Genomic DNA, 23630 nt, shown 5'->3' with positions numbered 1-23630 from the left:
TTATACTCCAAAATGAGAAAATAAAAATCCAGATATTACATACTGTAGGAATCATGTTTAAACTTTGAATTATTTCAGCCTTTGTTTGTGAAGTTGAAATATCAGAAAGGACTCTCAAGTGAGTCTATGACAGCTATCAGCCAGCGATCCTTAGGGTTGCTTCGCTGGACCTGGCTAACTAAACGGTATCTCTTCTGTTTTCTTCCTTGAGACCATGAGCCAATCATTGAAGCTGCATGGCCCAGAGGTAGAGGTAAACCTTCCAAAGTAATCATACTTCATAAAATTATTGTAAAGATTAAATGACCCAAAACAGTGCTTAACACATAGCTCATATTAAATAAATATCTATTACTACTACTACTACTACTACTACTACTACTACTACTACTACTACTACTACTACTGAGGTTTATTATTTGTTTGAGGGTATGTGAGATTTTTTTCCCCTACAAGAACATTCTAATCTTACTCTTGGCCTAAAGAATCAAGTTTATCGTGATGAATATAGCATTTTGATTACAGGAAGAATAATTCTAAAAAGACATTAGAAGTTAACACTTCCCTAAACTGCATAATAATTGGCCAAGCAAACACCTGTCAGAATGGAAATTTTGAACACAATCCATTAGACACCTTAATGATAAAATTAATGACAAATGTACTTCATACTTACATTATCTTTCTGTGTAGGGAGATTCTGGTGGACCTTTATCTTGTCGAAGAGAAAGTGATGGAAAATGGATTTTGACTGGCATTGTTAGCTGGGGACACGGATGCGGAAGACCAAACTTTCCTGGTGTTTATACAAGGGTATCAAACTTTGTTTCCTGGATTCATAAATATGTCCCTTCTCTTTTGTAATGGCACAAGTTGGATTTTTAATTGTGATTTATGTGATAGACTTTTTAAAAAGAATGTATTAATTATAAATAAAATGAGACAGTTAAGTTTTTTCTTTAGCAAACTTCAGATTGCATATATTTGGTATTTATTGAAAAACAGAGAGATGCATTTTATTTCATAAACAATTCCTCAAAGATATAGCTGTATTTATTCTTAAGCATCAGAGGGCCATTGATTCAGGAATAGAAGAAATCTAAAGTAATGTCATGAACTAAGCTTCTAAAAGAAGATAAGAAATGGAAGAAATGCTCAGATATTCACACTTAAATTATTATAAGAATTATTATAATAAAATAAGAAATTCCATAAATTTCTTATTTCTTTATTAGTGTTCTAATAAAATTAAACACACAAAAATGTCTTCTTCACAAATGGAAATGGGGCTAAATTCAGTTATCAACAGAGGTACTACCTATATTGTTGCTTTCCAATTCAATTTTGTAGAACCATATCATAGCCTTTCTTCAGCCATGGCATGTATCAATATTGTGTTCAGAGAAATCAATCAACCAGCCAACAAAACTGACATTAATCTTCACTACAATGATAAAATGAAGCATTGTGGTAATTGGATTGAAAGCACTTGCATGGGATTAAAGGAAATTGTGGTAATTCTGGTCAGTAATTTTTAAATGATTATTTTGAAAATGAATTTTTCAAGAAATATTATTATCTTGATTTTGGTTCCTTTATAAAACTGCAATTGCCAAGTCCTTTTTTTTAAATAGGACTTATAATATCAAGCATAGTTGTTTTTGTCTTAATTTAAAAGGTTTCACATTTGACCTTTAGAGTAATCTTTTCATTAACGGAAGCCAGACTTAACAATACAACCAAATAGGTGAAAACAGCAGAAAGGAGAAGAATGATATCATTTATTTTCCTTGGGACAAGGTCAAAGAGTAATAACAATGATATTTTTAAGTAGAGCCCAGACTATTAAAAATGTTTTTTATAGGATCTCAGAAAATCTTAAATGTAACAGTAAAAGGAGAGAGAACAAAAGATGTCATCCTCTAGATCAGATAGAAAGACTGAATTGCATATAATTTCCCTAAATAGTGAATATTTTCCAGTTCACCATATATATTTTGATTTGCTGAAAGACTGTTTTCTTCAAATAGAGGATAAAACATTAGGGACTAGAATATCTTTCTAAATAGGTTTCTAAGGATTCAATAAACTGGCTATGGCATAGTGCAATTTAGAGGGCCAAGTGTACCACTTAATTCACTAAAGGGGACTTAGCTACTGAGTCCACTGTGTAGAAGAGCTAATTAGGATAACTGTTCTTAAAACCTAGGTTTATTTTGCCTGGTGTTGCTGTGACCTACGTACAAAGTGAATTGTACTTTTTACTTATGGTCATTTTTAAGGAAAAAATTTGCTATTCAACAAAATACACCAAAACCTTGAATGAGTTTATGATCTCAATTAGGAGATAAATGAGGGCTGGCATGATGTATTAGATTCATTAGATGGAGTTTTTCAAATAACACATAGATGCTACCATTCTAAGCACTTGTGGGTGCTAATTGAGTGTACCATATTCCTCATCAGTGCAGGGATGTAGAAAAGGTTGAGCAACGCCAATCTTGGCCAAGATGCCTGTAGAACCTGCACTACATGGAAATAGCCACTTCATTCTTGCAAAGGTATGAATACAGGCTAATCCCAAGACTGGTTTAGTTGACAGAATGGAATAACTACTATATACCAAGGTAGGAGCATTTCCATGTGCCAGACTATTGGGAAGAATTTGTAGGCACTCATGCCTTTCTTCAAAAATGCCTTGAAAACTGCAAAATGAAACATCCCAAACCAACCATTTCTCAGTTGTTTTCTGCTTGATTAGCCTGGGTGACTAACCCAATTACTAATGTTCAGAGTAGAACTGCTTTCCATCTGACAACACATGAGTACAAACTCATGTTTTCAAGAGACAGAGATCTATTTGAAGGTAATGAGATGCTTTAGTGCTTTGGTAATGTCACTTTGATGATGTTACTTTATTTTTTGGTTTATTCGGTAACTGGGAAATTATTTTCTCCTAAAGGAGATGAAGAAAAAAGAACAAGTACTATAACAAGGAAAGCAAAATTGAAAATCTTATACTGGTCAGCAGGCCTTGGCAACACGATGTTTTAATTTTTTAATGTTATTTACATTTGACTCCTTGAACAAACTAAACTAATTGAGTCAATAATTTTAAATTGTATTTAAAAGAACTATTTGTACAAGTACAATACACTTTTTTTTAATAAAAAAACAAGTTTAAAGAAGTATTTATTAAAAAGCAACTTCTATAGAAATAGATTTTGAAAAAACTGCAAAAATAAATCTAGGTAGAATTTGGTTCCTCATTCGCTAATCTTTAACTTTCTTCGAGAATTGTTTAATCTAAACCCGGTTCTACCTCCAGGGAGAAACACTTCTTTCTAACTTGTTCCAAATCCTCAATTTGGAGTCAAACTGGCAGGATGAAAAAAGTTCTCAAGTAGAGGCTGGGATACTCACCTACATTTTAGGTTGGCTGTCTGGAGATTAAGAAATTCGCAGTTATCAGAAATCAGGACTAGGTCAAAGTAAAAATGTAAGTAGTTCAGGTAATATTGGGAGATGTCAACAAGTGTCAGTGATCAAGAAAATATGACAGGACAGGAACACAAATCAATATTAAAAAATAACATTGAACCAAGGGTTATTGCTGGATGCTAAAGGCGTGGAAGCTGCTGGATATTTGTTACAAAGATATTTAGGGTCGTAGAGAGTAAGAGAATATTTACCGAGTCTGCTATTTGTCAGACACAAGAATAAATGCTTTACTTTAATAACTTCATTTAATCCTTCTAACTCTACTGGGTGGGAATCGTTTTATAGTGAGGAAGCTTGTAGACATTAAACAACTTGCCCAAGGACACCCAGGTCGTGAGTGTTCTAACTGCTTATCTTCAGAACCTATACTACCATATAGATGTCAATCATGTACAAGGATTAGGCTTATGGAATTCTGGAAATGTAGTCTAGATCATATAATACATAAACCTTGCTTTACAATACTCAGAATGCATTAGGAGGTGTGATTTAAAGAGAGTTTGTGACAGGAAGCAGTAGCTTTTCCATCCTTTGAGGGAGCAAAGGAGATTTTAGGCATCTGTTCATGGAGAAACCAGGCTGGGAAGGTAGCTACAATACCTCTGACACGACAGGAAATCTCCCATTGAGACTGAGATCCTTCAGTCAACAAGGGAACTATGAGAAAGGTTGCCTGAGCCCTGGGTAAGGATGGGGGTCCAGGTTTAAGAGGTTTTGGTGCTTCTCGTTGGGGTCTTCGGCCCTGGGCCTAGCAAACCATCACTGTTGAGAATATTATTCAAGTTAATGAACACTTATACAGGGCACTGTGCTGGATGCAGAGCTAAGTAATGGTGATATACAGATACTTCAAAGAGTTTAAACAATAAAAGAGACAGACAGGAAAAAGAATTACTGTTCATATTTATTCTGACCTCTTCACTGATTCTCAGACAGTAAAATTCAAACAGGCTCTAGTATTAGGTCCTTTGTCCTAGAGTTTCCTCTCCTTTCGGAAATCTGCACAGCTCACTCCTTTGCACTTTTAACTCTGTTCATATTTCAATGTTTTTTAATTGAGGCATAATTGATTTATATGATTATATTAGTTTCAAGTGCACAACATAATGATTTGATATTTCTATAAAATGGTCTCCACAATAAGTTTAGTTAACATCTATCACCATACATAGCTACAACAATGTTTTTTTCTGGTGATGAGAACTTTTAAGATCTACTCTCGGCAACTTTCAAATATGCAATACATTGTTATTAACTATAGTCACCACGCTGTACATACATCTCCATGACTCATTTCACCTTCTTAATGAGGTCTAAGTTGATCACCCTATTTATAATTGCAACTCTTCCCCTCCCCTCAACTTTCACCACTCAGTACTCTAACCTCCCACCTTCTGCTTTACTTTTTTGTTTACAGCATGTTACCTTCCAATATTCTAGAAACATTATTTATTAAGTTTGTTCCCCTCATGAAATATAAGCCTCACAATGGCAGTGATTTTGTTTTGTTTAGTTATCTCTTCAGACATATCTCAAGCACTCAGATGAATGCTTGACATATAGCAAGCACTCAATACTACTTGTCAAATTAAATTGTACTTGTGACATATGTAGCACAAGTACAATGGGTCTTGGTAGCAGAGAAGAATGTGGAGAACTTTTGGTAGAGGAAGGGAGTAAGAGAAGGTTTAGTGGGGAAAGTATGTTTCAGCTAGGGTTTAAAGATAAATGGGTGTTGTCCACTGGGCTGGAGTGGGAGGAAAAATGTTCCAAGCAGAGGAAACATTATATATGCAGATGTGGGAGTGGCAATAGAATGGGCCCGCCAGGAAGAGGAATCTGGTCAGACCAGAGGGGTCAACTGATCACTGAATGTCTGAGAGAGAACACTAGATGTTAGTTATTGTAAGGAAAGATTCTTTTCTCTTTGCATCCCAGATTCATTCTCTGTTCTGAGCCCCAGGAAGCTGATCCCCAAAGTTCATCACCAGTTTCCAAAAGAAGTCACAGACAGGAGACAGGGTAGAGAGGTCAGAGTATTTATTCCTCTCTGCAACCCTGCTGGGCTGCAGTCCTGACAGTGGCTGCAACTTTTCTGGACTACAGATCCTATCAGGAAGGCCTTCCTCAGTGGTCCAAGGGGTGCTAGTGGCTTTCTACTGTTTGGGTATCTCAGCACCTTTCTTGGTTCCCTTAACCCTTGCTCTTTCATTAAAAAGCTGCTTCCAAATTCCCAGCTGAGAATGCAGCCTGATTCCTGCAGGATCTGCCTCTAACAGAGAAAAGCAGAGAAAGCAGAAGTCAGTGTAGGCCAGAAGCTGAATGGCGACAGTTAGCAGGACCCCAACCAATAAGCAGACAGAATCCAAAGTCCAGATGATCTGATAGCAGGTATTAGACAACTAGAGACTCAATATCTAGGCAGTGTCTGAATAGTAGGCATTGAGGGTGCCAGACTTTTGGACATAAGTCAAAATCTTCTGAAGCGGAGCTTATTTATGTGCATCCTGTCCACACCGCAAAGGACTCTCAATATATGTGTGTGTAGGGAGCAGGTGTGAGAAGTAGGCAGGTAAGCCTGCTCTGAACAGAAGCTCAAGAGGATCAACACACACCACCAAGCTTAGCAAACATAATTCCAGGCTCATGAAACCAGAAGTTCTGAACTATGGATTCTGTGTTGGTGTGTATACTTTTCCCTCAGGGGGTGTGTGTGTGTGTGTAGGGGCAGGGGTTGTCTGTGACTCCTCTTCCTAAAGGTAGATAGCCTTTCATAAATGTTTGTGAACGTTTGCTATGTGTCAGTCACTGTTCTGACTGTTTTACTGACATCCACTCTTTTAACCCTGGCAACAGCTCCATGAGGTGGGAACTAATATTAGGCCAACTTTCCAGATGAGGAAACTCTGGCACAGAGTGATGAAGCCTCAAGTCTCACAGTGAGGAACCCTATGAAAAGGGATTAACCTGGGCAGCCTGGCTCCAGAGCCTGCAGTCCCTTCCTCCACTGATAACTGTCTATTTATGCCTGCCGTTGGACTTGTTAAAGGAAGGTGTTCGTGTGTTTTAGTAGTTGTCTTCCTATGCTCAGAATCTCCCGTGATGCCTGACACGCAAAAGCTGCTTCATAGTTATTTGTTGATTAAATGAATGAACTTCTGCTAAGCGGTGAGAGCTGGGTCAAGTCCCAGGAACAGCCCCTGGAGATGGAATGATAATCTTCTTCCGTGGCATGGCGCTGCCAGGCCATCAGTGTCACAGCCCTCCACCCAACCAAGCCCTCGGTTCAGCTTTTGCTTTGGATCTTCAGGAACAGGGAAAGGCAGTGCAGCGCAGGCAGCGCCCTGAACAAACCAGAAAAACCACCTTCCTCTGCTCTGCTCGGGAGCCCACGGAGGGCACCGCTGCCAGCCGGAGCGAGGGGAGCCTCTTCCGCCCGCATGCCAGCTGCCCCGCCCGCCGCCTGCCCGCCGCCTGAGGTCTCCTCCGCCCCGCCCGCTGGGGGTGGCGGTGGAGTGAGACACCCGGGAGGCTGCTTCGGACTCTGCACCCTCGGGTGTGTGCCTCCTGCTTCCTGGAGGGCTGTTTAGTCCTCCTCCGCCGTCTATGGAAGGGGCCAGGTCCCCATCGCCCGGAAACGAGCTAGAGCTGTCAGAGCTCGAGAGGCATCCGGACGAAGAGACGCCTCTCAATGGAGCCGCCCAGGTCATCCCTTTTTCGGCCGAGCCGGGTCCAGCCCAGGTAAGGTTTCCTTGGCGCTGGCGGCGTCATCCGAGCTCTCTCGGAGCCGGACTCCCCGCCAGGACCCGGCGCTGGCACCCGAATAGTGCCGGGTTTCCAGCCAGCTCTGCCCGCGCCACCGACGCCGAGCGCGGGTGGTTCGAGCTGCAAAGTTCTCAAAGGAGCGGACACTGGAATGTTCTCCAGCCCGAGCTCGGCTTCCCCACCCCCACCCGCACCCTCAGACCCCTCAGATCCCTCTGGCCCCCATGGAGCTTAAGGAATCGTACCCGAGAGGGGTGTGGCTCCTCGCTTCTGGGAATCTCCAGAGAAAGAGATGGTTTAAAAGAAGTCTTGTAACTTTTAATTTAGTTTTTCTTTTTTAAATTGAGAGAACTAGAGTGATAGATGGAGTCGTTTCCTTTTCTTCAGGATCCCTTTGCTGTCTTCTTTACTACTTTTCCGCTTCCACCCACCGTCCACCCTCTTCCTAACTCTCATCCACCGCCCACCATCACCCAGCCTGGTGCGCATCCGCTAGATACGCACTTTCTATCTTCTCCCCGTCTGGCCATTTGATTTCACAGCAAGAGAGATGGGGGAGAGTAGAAAAAGAAGCAAGAACGAGAAGCGCGGCGAGAACTTTCCCTGCTCAACTAAAGGGAAATAATTTTAAAAGTTCTTATCCCAAAGAACGAGACTGTACCTCATTTGCTGCTTCTGCTTCATCACAATCTCTAAGGAAGTCCTCGGGGATGTTTAGGCTGAAATCTTTTCTGATTAAGCTCTAGCAGTGACAGGAGCATTATTCATTCTCATCAAATGCCTATAAAACAGAGAGACTTTGAATTATCAGCCACCTACCTTATGATTAACCTCTAAGATTGACTTGAGGTTTACTGTATACATGGAACTCCATATCCATATGGATGTGTGTGTGTGTGTGTGTGTGTGTGTGTGTGTGTATTATTTTAACCTGATCTTTCTGTTGATTTCAGGGATAAGCAGGGAATTCAAACAGTGAAAACATTGCTTTTGCTTCCACATTGAGTCCTGGAAATACAGTAAAGTCTGCTCTTATAGGTACATATAAGCACCCTGGAGAGTAATTTGTTATTCTATATGTCAGTGAAAGATGAGCACCACAGAAGAATGAAAGTTGGAGGAAGATAGTCTGATCCCTGTTCAAGTGGCCACACTGTGGACTTGTTGTATCAGTCCTCCAAAGAAGTGTTTAGGAATGGGAACTGGGAATACTTGCATGATTCATGTTAGATAGACCCAAGACACCCCAAAGACACCATGGTTTGAGACTGAATCCAGAGATCTGAGTTCTAGTGTCAGCTTCACCACTAAAAGATACATCCTAGGGCAAGGTGATATAGACTGTATTTTCCCAATTGTCCAATGGTGCTTGTGTAATGTGGCTCACCTGGCTTCTTTGTGAGGCCTGGGAATACTTTGCTGAAAACAGTTGAGTAGAAGAACATGCCAAACACATGTAGGATATCAGTATTTTATAATTGCTTAGCATCTACATAGTACAGTAATTATGTCCTCCTTAGTCAGGTATATATATATATATGTATATCCTAGGCTTCCCTGTAAATTTTCTTTGCAGGTCACTGAATAGAAAACCTGTGGTGAGAGACCAAATGGCATGAAGGTGAAGGGTTATGTGAGCACTTGGAGGGCATTCTAGAAATGCTTGAATGGGAAAAACTTTACGAAGAGGAAAAAAGAGAAAAAAAAAAAACCCTTGTCTAATGTGTCAATCTTTCTCTTTGGTTTTATACAACAAGTTGAACTGTGTTTTAAATTGGATTCTCAGCCATTTCAGTCAAATGACAGCTGGTTGTGTAAAACTACTTAATAAAAATCAGGCTTTTTTTTTTTTTAAAGAAAAGTCAATTAATGTAGAGTTCTTAAAAGCGTTGGCTATCATAAACACAGGATTCAGACTCTTAAGAATTTTGTGTAGCAGTCTCCTTAAACTATATATTAAGATTGTCAATTTTTCTATGTATGCTTAAATCCATGTATTTTTATTAACCATATATTTTGTACCTCTCCTATGCCAAATATTTCTCATACATAAATGTATTTAATTATCACAACTAATTTCTGAGGAAGGTGTCAGTATATATTCTGATTTGAGAGATGAAGAAACTGAGTAAAGAACCTGAGGCTCAAAAGAGTTACTAAAATACTCAAGTTCAGTTAACGGTGGCTCTGAGATTTGAACTCAGGGTTTTTGTTTGGTTTTGTTTTTATACAGCTAGAGATATACCAATGTATAATTTAAATACATAAATTTAATATATAATTTATACTCATTTATGTGTAACTATCTAAATTATATATTACTAATTTCTGTCAGTTTGTAAACTTACAGAAGTTTGTTCAGTTGAGTAGCATGTCTAGAATAATGAGGAAGTTGCAGATGGGTTGGTAGATGGGTGAGGAGTAGGGAAGAGTTTGGGGATCATGGAAAAGAAGATGTCCCATGTCATAGCTCTGTCTCTGCTTGGAAAAGCCGATCAGGGAGAGTATACAAAGATGTTGGAAAGAACTTTTTTCCCTTTTTTGATCTAGATTTGAGGCTTGAGGGAAAGGAATATGAGCCATTGAACTTCACTTTGCCTGCTGGCACTGTAAACATGGTGATATAGTTAAGTTTAAAGTGAAAAATAAATTACTCTGTTTCCAAATAGAAGGTCTAGGGACATTTTAAGGGATAGTAACATCATTATGACAGTAATAATCCAGTACATTGATAATTTTAAGGCAGGCAAGACTTTATATGAATGAGCAAGCTAAAAATTAGCCCTATTGCTATGCGTAGTTCAGAATTTCAGACAAGAATCAACTGGCTCTTTTGTGCTTGGATCAACAAGTAGATTAAATCCCACAATGAAGATTATAAAGTACAGATTTTCCTACATGCTAAGAAAATTTTCCTAGGTCTATGTAATACCAGTTCCTAATTGAGCCAAAGAGAAAAAACTTTTTGTATCCAAGAGATATATAGTCCTGCCATTGTTTAAAGACCTTGTGTCATATATTTGGACTCTTATGTGAAGAGGGATGTGAATATCTGAGGATTGTTAAGAATAACAAAAAATTCTTGAGCTATGTAATGCAATCATAGAATGTAAAATCAGTTTGCAAAAATCTCTGGACGGCATCCTGCAGGATAACCTGCCTGTGGCCTCCTCTCATGACTTAAAATTTGAGCAAGAGAGGATAAAGAAACCAGTGAAGGAGGCCACGTGTCTCTGTGATGGGTTTTGAGGGGAGACTCAGACTGCACAATTAGTGCACACCTACTATCAGAGACCTTCTACCCTCAGGGCATAGTGGAATCTCCCAGGGACACTTCTAAAAAATACTAATTCCCTGGTTGATTCTAATGAGCAGACAGCTGAGAAGCACTGTTCTGTATTATTGGGTTGGGAGTGGCTGGCAGACCGTTTTATGATGGCTTAAAGTCTGTGAAGATTAATCATGCAGTGGATGGTGGTCTCTGCCCTAGGGCTGATGACAGGACAGGGAAGAGAACCAGGCTGTAAGATGGCAGGTTTGGGCTGGACAAGAAGAAGCATTTCCTACAGCCGAGGGCTGTGTAATTCTGAACTGGGTTCCCCCAGGAAGTCACAGAGTAGTGGCCTCCTCAAACTACCAAGGTATGAGGTTTATCATCTTTAAGGGACAGCATAAGTGAAGGCACAAAAGGCCAAAGAGGTACATTGATGCTCATTCTGCGACTTATTTTGAGACTCACAACTTTTTCATTTTGTACTAATCTTTAGGGTCTGGCTGCTTCTTATATAAGAACTAAAATGGCATGTGTCTTAGGAGTTCTGTAAATAGGAAGATATGGTTCTGTCCCCTGAGAAATTAAAGGTTCCTCATACTGGGACTTCTTTTCCTACGTGCTTTACTGAGCCTTTGCCTTTGGTGGCTTTGGAGCAGTTATCAGTCTTTGGGTGGGGATGAGATGTGGCTCTATCCCTGGACTCCAGAAACACTGACTTCAAGAGGGTCTTCCTCTGTTCAGATAGTCTTAGGGCCTCTATTGTTTCTTCACCCCTGACCAGGAGAGCCAGTGTAAAGGCCTCTTGGGCACTCCAAAGTGTGACCTCTACTTTAGAATTTATCAAAGTACATTTTTAAAAAGTTTGGAGCCCTCTGTGACTCAGCAACAAACATTTATCAAGTGCCTGTTACCTGTATGATGCACAAGTGTAGGATATAAGAACAGAGAAGTTTAAGAATCAACGTTTCCTCTATGTGGTTTCACTTTACCTAGGACGATAAGGCCAGTATCTGTTTATATTTGAATACGAAACCAGACAAGGCAGTGGCAGATGGCCTGAGTGGACAGCTCATATATTGAGACATCTCTACATAGGTGGGATGATGGGGAGACCTCTACTAAAGGAGAGATTTGGCCTGGCCCCTGAAAAGTGAGGAGGTTTCAGACCAGAGGTCTCAACCCTAGTAAAGCAGTTGATTCATTTTGGGAGGTTTAAAATTATAAGCCAGGGCCTGCTCCCACTTCCCTACAGTCTGATCCCCTAGGTATAGGTTCAGTTCCTTCTCAGGTGATTCTGATATGTAGCTCGGCTTGGGAATCTCTCACTGAGAAAGTCTGAACTGTAGTCCTTATTTGGATAGTTTCCTTTTCTGATGGTCGCCACCAAAATCACGATAGGAGAGAAAGTGAACAGGATGTCAATTTGAGGACAAGCCTCTGGAAGTGCCTGCTGCTGCTCTGTGGAATAGGCGAACACTCAGTAATGATTGTGTCCATTTGTTGAGGTCTTAATATTTGTTTAGCAAGGGCTTAATGTACATAACCTCTAGTTTTTACAATAGCCCTGTGAGCTAGATTTATTATTTATATTTTTTCTAGTTGAGGACATTGGGGCTGGGAGTTTCAGTAGCTCGCTGATCATCACCCTGCCTTTAAGTGGTATAATGGAGATTGGAATCGTGATACAGAAACACAATTTTCCCTCATCATATTCCATTGTTTCCCATGGTCTCCGTGCAGGAATTATCAGATGGCTTAGTGGGAAGTCGAAGAATCATGAAAACTTGGTTAGGGGCAGATTGCAGTGTTGCGAGTGAAGGCAGCTCCATGGCAGCCAGCTTTGCTGGTAACCTGAGCTCTACACAGTGACACAGGAGGCTATGGACAAAAGAGAGAGCATGCCAGCTTTGCAGTGACACTCAGCAGAGATTAGTCCTGCATATTCTCTCTGAACTGCATCTTTGAAATGGGCTAATGCCTCCCTTGCAAGGCTGTTAGGATGAAATAAAATAGTGTTGACTATAATTATTTAATCCCACACTGTGCCTCACTATGCCCATTATAGCTTATTTCCTGGTGTCTCTCCCTTCCTTCCTTTCATTTCCCTTCCTAGGCCCTTATTAGATAGAGTCTAGGCCACAGCAGTAGCTTCTTAGTTTTGTCTTGGTATGTCTACTCTAAACTACATATCCTTTTTTTAATCTTCAGTTCAGCTTTTATGTTTTAGAACTTTCAACAAGTCTCTAGTACATGCCAAATTAAGTCCAAACTGCTCTGGCAGCATTAAAAACTCTCTCGAATATGCTCCAGGCTTTCTTTCTTTCTAATCTTATGAGTCAGATGAATCTCTTGGCCACTTCCATTATAAATCAACACTGAGGCTACCCTTTCTTGTGTTTGGAAGGCTTTTTTCTGTCCATCCTTCAAAATCCTGCCTGTCCTTCCCACCTCAGAACCCCTGGGGCATTTTCTTGCTAATTTTTTTGTGAAGTTCCACTCTACCCTTTTGTAAGCTTGACTCAGAATGTAGTCCCCTGAGGTCGGGATCCTTCTGCTTTCATTTCTCTGTCACTGGCCCATACTAAGTATTCAAAAATGCTTGTTAAAACCATATGACTGCCTCACAGTCTCCCTTTGCTTTCCAGGCTAATCCAAAAAGCCCTCAGAGCTCCTGTAATAGGAAATTGATCAGAAAGTGTCTACTGTGGATCTTCATTTTCCTAGTTCTCATTACAGTGATCATTACAAGCTTATTTCTTATTAAAGGTAAGAGGATTTAAACATGACTAAGTTGATGAATTTTAAGAAAATTGTTTAATGCTATGACTTACACTGAAATGGAAGATATATTCATTACTATTTTATTATTTATAATTTGAATTTAAAACAGTTTTGGAATATGTTATATGAGTGGGAGACGTATGTGATTCTTGTTTGTTGTTTCTTTTGTAAGCTCCAGGAGAAGTATGGAGATCAATGTTTTACTTTATACTCTGCCCATTGGATCTTGAAGATTTCTTAAATTTTTAACTTATAAATTTTTAATTTATATTTTATTGCATCTCTGAACCTGCCTGACATTTTTTTCTTATAATTGGTTTAGTAAAAATAATTATTGTGCTTCATTTGATATACCCAGCATATTATCATTATGATAAAATGATGAATAACATATTTGAAAGTTTTAAAAACTTTATAGAACCATGTATACATAAGCTATCATTATACAAACTTATTTTGGAAATAACTGCTTATTGTATTTATATTGTGTGTGTATACAAAACAAAAACTTACATGATGCTAACTATATATTTTACATACATTCTCTCATTTTAAAATTATTTATTGTGAATAGAAAAATACATGTTAAGTTACCCATAAAACTCATCCATATTATTACTACTTTGTTATATTTTCTTTTTTGTACTTGCATTTTAAAAATAATTTGAGGTCATTTTTTTTTATAGTCTTGTGGTCTACCTTTAGAATTTTAATGCATAGTGAGATCATTTTTCCAATTTATTAAAAATTATTTGTGAACATATTAAATTTTTTTTTAAATTGAGGTATAATTGACATATAACATTATATTAGTTTCAAGTGTACAACGTGAGGATTTGGTATTTGTATATGTTGTGAAATGATCACCATATAATCTGAAAGCTTCCTTTTTTTAATGACTGCATGAAGTAGTCTTCCACACCATTTTAAAGCCTTTTAGGTAGTTACCAATTTTTTATAAGTATCAAAATTTTTATGATGCATAGCACCCTCCAGTGGGCAATCATTTCAATATCAAAACAGGATGGGAGAAAACTTTTTAATTTGTATGTGGGAGTGATTATAGAGAAAAGGGTCTCTTCTGGAGCTGGGATACTCCTGAGGGTGGTCCAGTCCAGTCCCTCAAGGATTTGTGTCGAGTCAGGCTCTCCATAATAAATACAGTCACAGGAAGAGAGCAAGAAGGGAACTCCCCCAACCCCCAGTCTCTCCAGAGGGGACCCTGGGATTTTCCTCAGGAACTGCGTTTGCTATTTACCTCCTGTTCCTCCTCCCCAAACTCCTTCACCTCCTGTCTCAATGTTTTATGGTCTCTAAAAAAATACAAAAAAATTGATAACATGTGCCAGCCTCCAGTATGTGAGTTTCTTGGGCAGACACCATGTTTACTTAGTTACTTAGGCCATTGTTGAGGTGGGATGGATGATTCTTTGAGGCCATAGGCTGGTTTTGAGGTGGGGAAAAGTTAATAAGTGGTGCTACACCTCTTCCATCACACTGAAGACAATAGTTTTGGTGTGAAGCACTGATACTCCCTCTTCGCATCAACTCCCACATGTGGATGTGGAAACTAGAGTTGAGTCACACGGTCTTGTCCTATCACAATTAGTTGGTGCTATCTTGAAAGTTGACTGATTTGTCTGTTGACATCTGGGGCCTATAACAAAGGATGATGCAACAGATCTGGGTGGTTTAATATTCAGGATTCTAAAGCACAAGACTCAAGAGCTGTCTTCCATTCTCAAAAAGTTATCCAACCCCTTCAAATCACAAAGGGCAGTCTGAAGAAGAAGGGATTCCATTTCCCTCACCATTTTCTCAGGGAGACATGAAAGTTCATAGGATGATATTCAGGGAAGAACTAACTGTTTAACACTGGTAGTACAAACTTCACTTCCAATTTGGGTATAAAAATGTGTCCTTAAAATGTTAATACTATAAGAAAGTTTTTCAAACGTTTACATTTTTTTTAGTTAGGGAAATACTTTTATTTTACTTGGCATTCAGCCCTGGGGGGTTTGGGCCTATGGGGGAGTCACAGTAGATGATGGGAGTGCATTAGGTATACAGCGGGTGGAGACAGAACTCCCCTCTGTGACAGTCTCAACCTCACCCAGAGCAGCTCTGTAGGCACTTCTGGATTGGCAATCTGCAGTAATCAGCTATTGCCTAATTGCCAAACCCATTGATAGGAGTCAAATATTTGTAGAACTTTTGGTTACTGTGTGGAAAAAGCTCTGTTTGGGAAAAGGGCAGTGTCAGATAGTTAAGGGCTTTACCTATGACCGTCCGAATTCACTTAGAAGTAGTGTTCCTCAGGAACGACATGTGCCATTCTCCTATTCCTTCCTTTCTTCTCAACTCCTTAATCTCCTGTCTCAGGGCGCTGTAGTCCTCAGACCGAGGCTCAGTGGCAAAGGTGTTAGTAACTATGGAGCTGGAGTGGTCACAGAAGGGGACAGTACATGTACCCCAAAATGCAAAGGGTAACTAGTTGGAGAAGAGACAATGGGGTACCCAGGGCAAGGTGCCCAGTGGGAGGTGTGTCTTGTCATTGATATTGTTAAGAATGCAAGCAGAGCAACCTGTAGCTGGTTTTATTATTATTAATGTTCTGTAGACTGTGCACCCCTTATTGCCTGCACCCGGGGTAGGCTGTCCCACCACTCTGCCTTTGGCATGCCATTGAAGTGATGGCAAATTCAGTATCATAGCTCAGCTTAAGGTACTGAGCCAGGGATGCGTACACACTATGGAGGAGAGGCTAGCACTCCACCAGGCCTCATAGTGGACAATGAAATCTTTTTAAAGTGGACAATTTTATGGACAAAGCCCAGGGAATCCTGTTGAGTCTGGAAGCCTGGTTTTATCTCAGCTCTTTAGGGAAAGGTTATTAATGGAGTCTCTCCTTCTCCTTAAGGAATTAAAAATTCTTTGGTATGAATGGTGAAGTAAAAAAAGTCTCTCTCTCTCTCTCTCTCTCTGTGTGTGTGTGTGTGTGTGTGTATGTGTGATCTTTCTGAATCACTTAAGCTTCCTCGTGGTTTCTGCTTTCTTTACTAATTTGCTCCAAGCAAGGAGAAAAGAGACACTGAGTAACACCTTAATAATGAAACATTCCTTGGTTTGGGCAATATTTTATTTTATTTTATTTTATTTATTTTATTTTTTTGAGGGGAGACAAATATTTTAAATGTTACAAAAACCAAACTGTGACAAGTAGGTGGATGCTTAGAAATATAATTTAAAGGTGATCAGATTTAACACTCTAGGAACCCTTATGTGATATCGCCCAGCACTTTGAATTTCTGCCTGCCCCCTTTGCTCTCTAACACAGGTTTTTCTGTGAGTAAGGACGCTGTGATACCAAGATGTAAGCAGGGACTTCCCAAGTGATGCTGTACTGAATGGATTTGTTTTGCTTGGGTGTTGGGAAAAAGAGCTACGTTTAATGATATCACATGGTCTTGGTAGACAGACAGGTTGCATAAGACAGTGCTTTCGGTTGTCGGGTGACTCATGGGAAGATCCTAGAGAGACAGCATTAGCAAGCTATGAGCTACCGAGGTCCTTAGGGCAGGAACATAATAGCAACTTTGTAGGCCCAGTACCTTGAAATTTCTTTGCATGTTCACCTGTTTCTCTTTCCCTTAAGTCTCATATGTTTCTATGCATTCCCAAGACTGACTCCTTCACCTGTGTTGTCTACAGTGCCCTTGCCAGCTTTTTCTCACTGTAGACCTTCAGATAGCTACATGTCTCTCTAAGCATCCTCAAGCTTTTCTCAACTTGGACCTCTTCAAATGTTCTAGTATCATCTCTTATTCAAAGCAATCTCCTTTAGACTCTTGCTACTTCATTTAGATACTTTTCTTTCTCTTCTTTCATCAGCAGACTTCTAGAAAGAGAGGTATGCACCCGGATCTTGCCTCCTGGTGACTCCTAAACTACTTGTATCCATAGGTTCCAAATGGGTCTTCCCAGGGTCACCAGCAATTGCCTAATCATGAAACCCAACAAATGGCCTTTCTCCCATCCCCTGCCCTATTTGCAGCCTTCAGCTCTGGTAACTGTGTTGTACTCTTCTGGATCTACAGACCTCCTGGACTTTAGGTCTCCTGCTATTTCTACCTTCAGCCTCCACATTGTGGTGCATGAGACTTGTCTTCAGCCTTCTTACTTTTCATATTCTTCCTTCTTTCCCTTTTGCTCATTTGCTCCTCAGTCAGCATTCATCCTCTCATATCCCACAGTTTCCCTGAGTTTTAGTCATACCATTTGCTGGAGATCTTTACCTGGAAATACCTATCATTGCCTCAAGCATTATCCATGTGGAACTACTATTCATGTGTATCCCATTCCCTGTTAGTTCACCTAAAGTATAAAGTATAAAGTAAACTATAAAGTAGTTTTATGGTGAATCATGAGACCAGAATTATTTTAGCTCTGCCACCATCCAGTTATGTAACTTTAGGCAAATTCTTCAACTTGGCCTCGGTTTCCACATTGGTAAAATATAAATGATTTCTGAATCCGAGTCTATAAATGTACCTTGACACTACTACTGACAGGCTCAATTGACCTGAACAAATTATGCCTTTTCTCTAAGCCTCGATGCCTTTATTTTAGAATGAAAACATTAATATTTATCTCATAGGATTGACTTTGGGATTATCTGAAGAAATAGTTACAAGTGCATAGCAGAGTGTCTGTACGTGATGCTTAATATAGTAGCTAGTATTCTTCCTGTTATCCAGACTTGAGATTTTGGAACATTTTTTATTTCTTCTTCTCTCCCATATCTAGGTAATAACCAAGTTTTATCCATCATTTCTCTTTTTCTTTGATTTTTTTTTATAACAGTTTATTTGAGCCAAACCGATGATATGTGTTGGGGATCAAGATCTCAAATGCTCCTCAACCATTTCTTGATTAGCAACTTTCATCATTGACTACCCAGTTACTGAAAGACACTGTGCTGGATACTTTATACATATTAGTTCTCATCTTTGCCATCACCTACAATGTAGGCATTGATATACCTGTTGAGGAAACAGCTTCAGGGATTTAAGTGATGCTCAATTATTCCATGGCCAATAAATAGCTGAGCTGGGATTCAAACTAAGTCTGGCTTCTTTTAAAGCCAGCTTTGTTCCCACTGTCCTGGGCTTTCTTCTCCCTTCCTTCCTCTCTTTTTCCCTCCCTCCCCCCATCTCCTCTTTCCCTTCCTTTCTCCCTTCTTTGTACTTCTCACAGCTGTCAATCAAAATCTGTCTCTCTCAATCTTGTGCCTACTGGTTTCCCTGCCTCCAGTCTCTCCTGGTTCCCTTTCATCCCATCTATCACCACCAAATTGACCTCCACCTCTTCCATTACCTCCTGCAAACATCTGGCATTTAAGGTCTCTTCTACAGCCTCATTTCTTATATTCCAGCCAAAGATCTGATTTTGTGTACCTACAATGGACTTTTCCCATTTTAAACTTTTTTTTTTTTTTTAACACATCTTCTACATGGTGAAGTCTCATTAATGACATAAAACCTCTGCTTACTAGGTAAACATCTTGCTGTTATTTTAACAAATACCAGTTTGTTAAAATCTGTCCTAAGATCAGATTCATTATTCAATGATGCAAGTTAAGCATATGTTTTCAGAACTATTTTTGGAGACCCTCTTTTCTAACTTGGCATCTCTTCTCAGAGCCCTTGAGTTCAGCAGTCATGTGAAACCCATATACATTCTCTGGTACCCCCTTTTCCTTTCCAAAACAGTGATTCTAACTTTGAAAATGTACATGGTGCATGCAGAGCTCAAAGATATACATTGCAGCGTTATTTATAACAATGGAAAGCTGAAAACACTAAAAGATTTAAGAAAATAGGCAAGCCAGTTGTAAACATTATGCAGCCATTCAAATAATCTTTGCAAGGAATTTCAAACACATGGAGAATGGCTTTTCATATATTACAACAACAAAAGAATCAAGAGAAACAATCAATGACAGCAACAAACAACAAAAGCAGGATACAAATTACCTTCACATTAAGACCTCAACTATATAATATATGTGGGGAAAAAATCTTTTCATTAAAGAATTATTAGTATCTTGCTTTGCTACAATTTCCTATTTTTTTTTTTAGTTTTTTGTTATGAGGGCATGACCTTTATTTTGAGACAAAATAATGCAATAACTTACAACAAATAAAGATGCTGGGAAATTCCCTGTATTTGAGGTCCACAAGATCACACCTAGATTCCGTGGTTTGTGGGAGGATTCACAAGACTCAGCCTATAGTTGTAGAGATGACTATGATTTATTATAGCAAAAGGATCTGAAGAGAATCTGGAGGAAACGAGGTGTAAGCTTCCAAGAGTGCTTTCCCGGTGCAGTCCCACAGGACACACTTAACACCTCTTGCAATGAGTTGTGACAACAGTGTGTGCAATGTGGTCCACCAGGGTTTTATTGGGGTTGGTCACATAGGCAGCCTCTGCCTGGCATGTACTAAAATTCCAGACTCCCAGAAGAAAAACAAGTGTTCAGCATAAGCCATACTGTTTGTACGAACAGTTGAGGTGCAGTGAGCCACTCTTATCAGAAAATGGCGGGAACCCTCCCGTAACCCAAGTTCTAGGGGCCAGTGAGAGGTCAGCCTTGAGCAGAACTATCTAAGCTGTCAGTCTCAGGCCTGCTCTGTTAACCTTCCGTGTACATTCCCTTACTCCTTATACCCCAAATTTCCATACTTTGCCAGCGACTCAGTACCAAGATTCTTACTTCTTTTCACCTGCTCTTCCCTCATAAACTCTAAATTGATTCCACTATGGCCTTTTCAAAGTCCAGTAAAAGAGGCAGTATATGTTATGTTTGAAGCATGGGATTTGAGAGGAAAATCTACGGCAACCAAACATCTGGTTCTACCCGCCCACACCTTTTTCAGGGCCAGAGAAGTGGTCTTTGTGTGGGCCCAGCCGGTGAGGCCTAGGCAGAACTAGGAGTATAATTAGTACTATGAGTGCCAGCTTCTAGCTCTTGGCTCCTGACTTTGTGTATTTTTCCTTTAGCTCTAATTGCATAAAAATCAGTTAGCTCACAGTCATTAGAGCATAAGCAACCACACAGAACTCATTGTTTTAGGAATGTAGGTCTCACGTACCCTGGGGCTCTGAGTGCAGTTTGGTTTCTTTTCTGCAAACAGAGTGTGTCAACATTCCTTTTCTGTGGGACACTCTAGAGTGGTGACTTCATGTCCACTTTCCATCTCCCTGGGAGATTTCAAGACATGGGCTCATGCTTTCATATTCTAGGCACCACTCTGTTCTGGTCAATGATGCCACTTCCTTATGTGCACAGAACCGAAGGTGATTCTTTGCTCTCACTCCCTATCCCCCGTCACCCATGTTCACCACACCTCCCCTCATCCTGGCTGTCCCCAGCACCTGCCTTGACACCTGTGTACATAGCTAAGCTGCAGGTTCAGTTTAACAAATTCTTGTTCTTCCCACTTCCTGCTGACCCTTTTCCAGTCTATATTCAATGGAATCTGAGACCCCTTATGGCATAAAATAAACAAAATTTTTATCACAATGGTGGCAAGACCCTGTCTTTATTTGATCTACTGAAAGGGGAAAGCATTTCTGCTCATACTTGCTTACTCTTTCCAGGCTTTATCCTTGATAAGTGCTCATTGTTTTTTCTTTTCTTTTCTTTTTCTTTTTTAAGTGTAACAGCCAATGAATAAATAAGTTTATTATTTTATGGATGTATTTACTTTTTCTTTCATTTTCACCCTCTACTCTCTTTAGTAACTTATGTCGATGAAGATGAAAATGAAATACTTGAGTTATCATCAAATAAAACATTCTTGGTCATACTAAAGATTCCAGAGGAGTGTGTTGCTGAAGAGGAATTGCCTCACCTGCTCACGAAAAGGGTAATGATGTTTTATGCATTGTTACTGAGTTCTCAATATCAGAGTATGGATTCTGCTACAACAGTTGGCATAGAGCTACAGAGTAAATAGCTTTGAGCTTGGATTCTTTGTCTGGATTTTGGTAGAAACTGATGTTTGGAAATGTATTTTCTGTTGTGCAAAACCAGAAGGAAGAGCCCTGGCCTCCAGCTAAATGCATCATGGAGGCTAGTGTTCTGTTTCCTCATTTCCGATCTTATTTTTGATTTAACTTGTAGTCTCATTGAGGGCCCTATGCCAAGTGCCAGGGCCTCAAGTCTGTGCCCTCGGTGGGAGCTACAGTCCAAGTAGAGGAAGCAATTAAATAGTTATAAAACAGTGCAATATGTTCTTATTGTTGAGACACTGTACAGTGTGTTTTACAACCACAAAGGAAGGGCTTCTGCAGTGAGAATAAAGGCTTGGAGGGCAGTGATTCCTGGGGCAAGTTCACAGGGCTCTTTGAGATTTTTCTTTCTTCAGTCAGTGAAAATCGCTGCACTTTCCCTGTATACCCACAGGTGCATGCATGAAGTGCATATAAAGAACTTTGGAAAATATTTTTAAAAATTATCTGATTTAAAGGTGATAAAAGTAAAGCACAGTGGAGTGAAAAGACTCCTGCCTACACAGCGTCCCGATCAAATATGTTCAGGAACAAAAATGAAGGACTTAAAGCTATCATTGTCTTATTGCCAGGTCAAGAACTCCTTTCTTTTACATAGGCCAGTTTCCAGATATTTCTGGATATAGAAGATAAGTAGGATGAATATTGGAACACTATACCCTCTCTGTTGCTTTATTGTCTTGCTTTTGTAAGCACAGTTTTCCTAGCTCATCTCACATCTCATTGCTAGAGTGCTCTTCTCTTAGGGTTGGGGCCATTACACTGCTTAAGCCAGTCCATTAGCTACGTAGTATAATACCTTAGCTCATGCGCTTGATGCAGAAGTTAAGGATGGCACCTCTGATAACCTAGGGAAGGTATCTCTCTTGTTCTGGAAGCTGGTTTCCAATTAGCCACTATGCCTCACTCTGGCAATCAGCTCACTGAGCTCCTAGCTCAGTCTGCACCCAACCTCGTAGGCACAGTATGAGAGATCCAAGAGCAAGGGGTGAGGAACCCCCCTCTTTTACTTCTTTGGGTCTAAAGTAGATAATGTGCTTAAAAGCTCTCAAATATATAAATATGTCCTAATTACAGCAGGGGACAATGTCACCAAAACTAATCTTATAGTGGACACTAAGAGTGATCCAGTATACCACTTCATCTCTTAACTTAAATTTTTAACTTGAATTTTTTTCTGGGAGCCTACTATGTGCAAAACACAGTGCTAGACTCTAAAGATTAATAAAGGAAGGAAGAAAGGGAAGGAACAGAAAACGTTAGAAGGATGATATTGGCAAGAAAGTCCAAACCCACCCACAGCTAACATCATACTCAACAGTGAAATGCTAAAAGTGTTTTCCTTAAGATTAGAAACAAGACAAGGATGTCCACTTTCACCACTTTAATTCAACATAGTATCGAAGTCCTAGCCACAACAATCAGATAAGAAAAAGAAAAAAAAAAGACATTCAGATTGGAAAGGAAAAAAGTAAAACTGTCATTATTTGATATTATATATAAAGAACCCTAAATATTCTGCCAAAAAGAAAACTATTAAACTGATACGTGAATTCAGTAAAATAGCAGGATACAAAATTAATATTCAGAAATTGGTTGCATTTTGATAGACCGATAACGAACTGTCAGAAAGACAAATTAAGAAAACAGTCCCATTTACAATAGCATCAAAAAATAAAATAAAATACTCAGTAATAAATTTAAGCAAGGAAGTAAAAGTTCTGTACTTGGAAAACTATAAGACACTGAAGAAAGAAATTGAAGAAGATACAAGTAAATGGAAGCATATAACTTGCTCATAGATAGGAAGAATTAACATCATTAAAATGTCCATACTACCCAAAGTAATATATAGATTCAGTGCAATCCCTATCAAAATACCAATGATGTTTTTCATAGAACTAGAACAAATAATCCTAAAATTTATATGGAACCACAAAAGATTCTGAATATCACAGCAATCTTGAGAGAGAACAAAGTTGGAGGCATCGTGCTACCTGATAATCAAGCTGTACTACAAGGCTATAGTAATCAAAACAGCATGGTACTGGCATAAAAGCAGACACATAGATTAATAGAACAGAATAGAAAGCCCAGAAATAAACCCACACTTATATGGTAAATTAATTTATGACAGAGGAAACAAGAATAGACAATGAAATAAAGACAATCTATTCAATAAATAGTGTTAGGAAAACTGGACAGATCATGCAAAAAAAAAAAAAAAAAA

At 39.4% G+C, this 23630-nt stretch overlaps 2 protein-coding genes across 2 annotated transcripts in view; both read left to right on the top strand.

Moving 5' to 3' along the window:
* The window catches only part of TMPRSS7 (transmembrane protease, serine 7), a 28410-nt gene extending 27546 nt beyond the window's left edge, over nucleotides 1-864 (top strand). Inside the window, exon 14 of the mRNA XM_023527681.1 lies at nucleotides 694-864. Within this exon, the coding sequence (XP_023383449.1) occupies nucleotides 694-864 (171 nt within the window). The remainder of the gene's footprint in view (nucleotides 1-693) is intronic.
* A 6102-nt stretch (nucleotides 865-6966) lies between these two features.
* CUNH3orf52 (chromosome unknown C3orf52 homolog) overlaps nucleotides 6967-23630 on the top strand; it is a 31727-nt gene continuing 15063 nt past the window's right edge. Inside the window, exons 1-3 of the mRNA XM_011380628.2 lie at nucleotides 6967-7242; nucleotides 13186-13306; nucleotides 21128-21255. Coding sequence (XP_011378930.1) covers nucleotides 7108-7242; nucleotides 13186-13306; nucleotides 21128-21255 — 384 coding nt within the window. The 5' untranslated portion in view covers nucleotides 6967-7107. The remainder of the gene's footprint in view (nucleotides 7243-13185; nucleotides 13307-21127; nucleotides 21256-23630) is intronic.

Source organism: Pteropus vampyrus, unplaced genomic scaffold (assembly GCF_000151845.1).
Source record: "Pteropus vampyrus isolate Shadow unplaced genomic scaffold, Pvam_2.0 Scaffold1, whole genome shotgun sequence".
In the NCBI taxonomy this organism is placed as follows: Eukaryota; Metazoa; Chordata; class Mammalia; order Chiroptera; family Pteropodidae; genus Pteropus; species Pteropus vampyrus.
The sequence above is the reverse complement of the archived record's forward strand: the minus strand, read 5'-3'. Positions and strand labels throughout refer to the sequence as shown.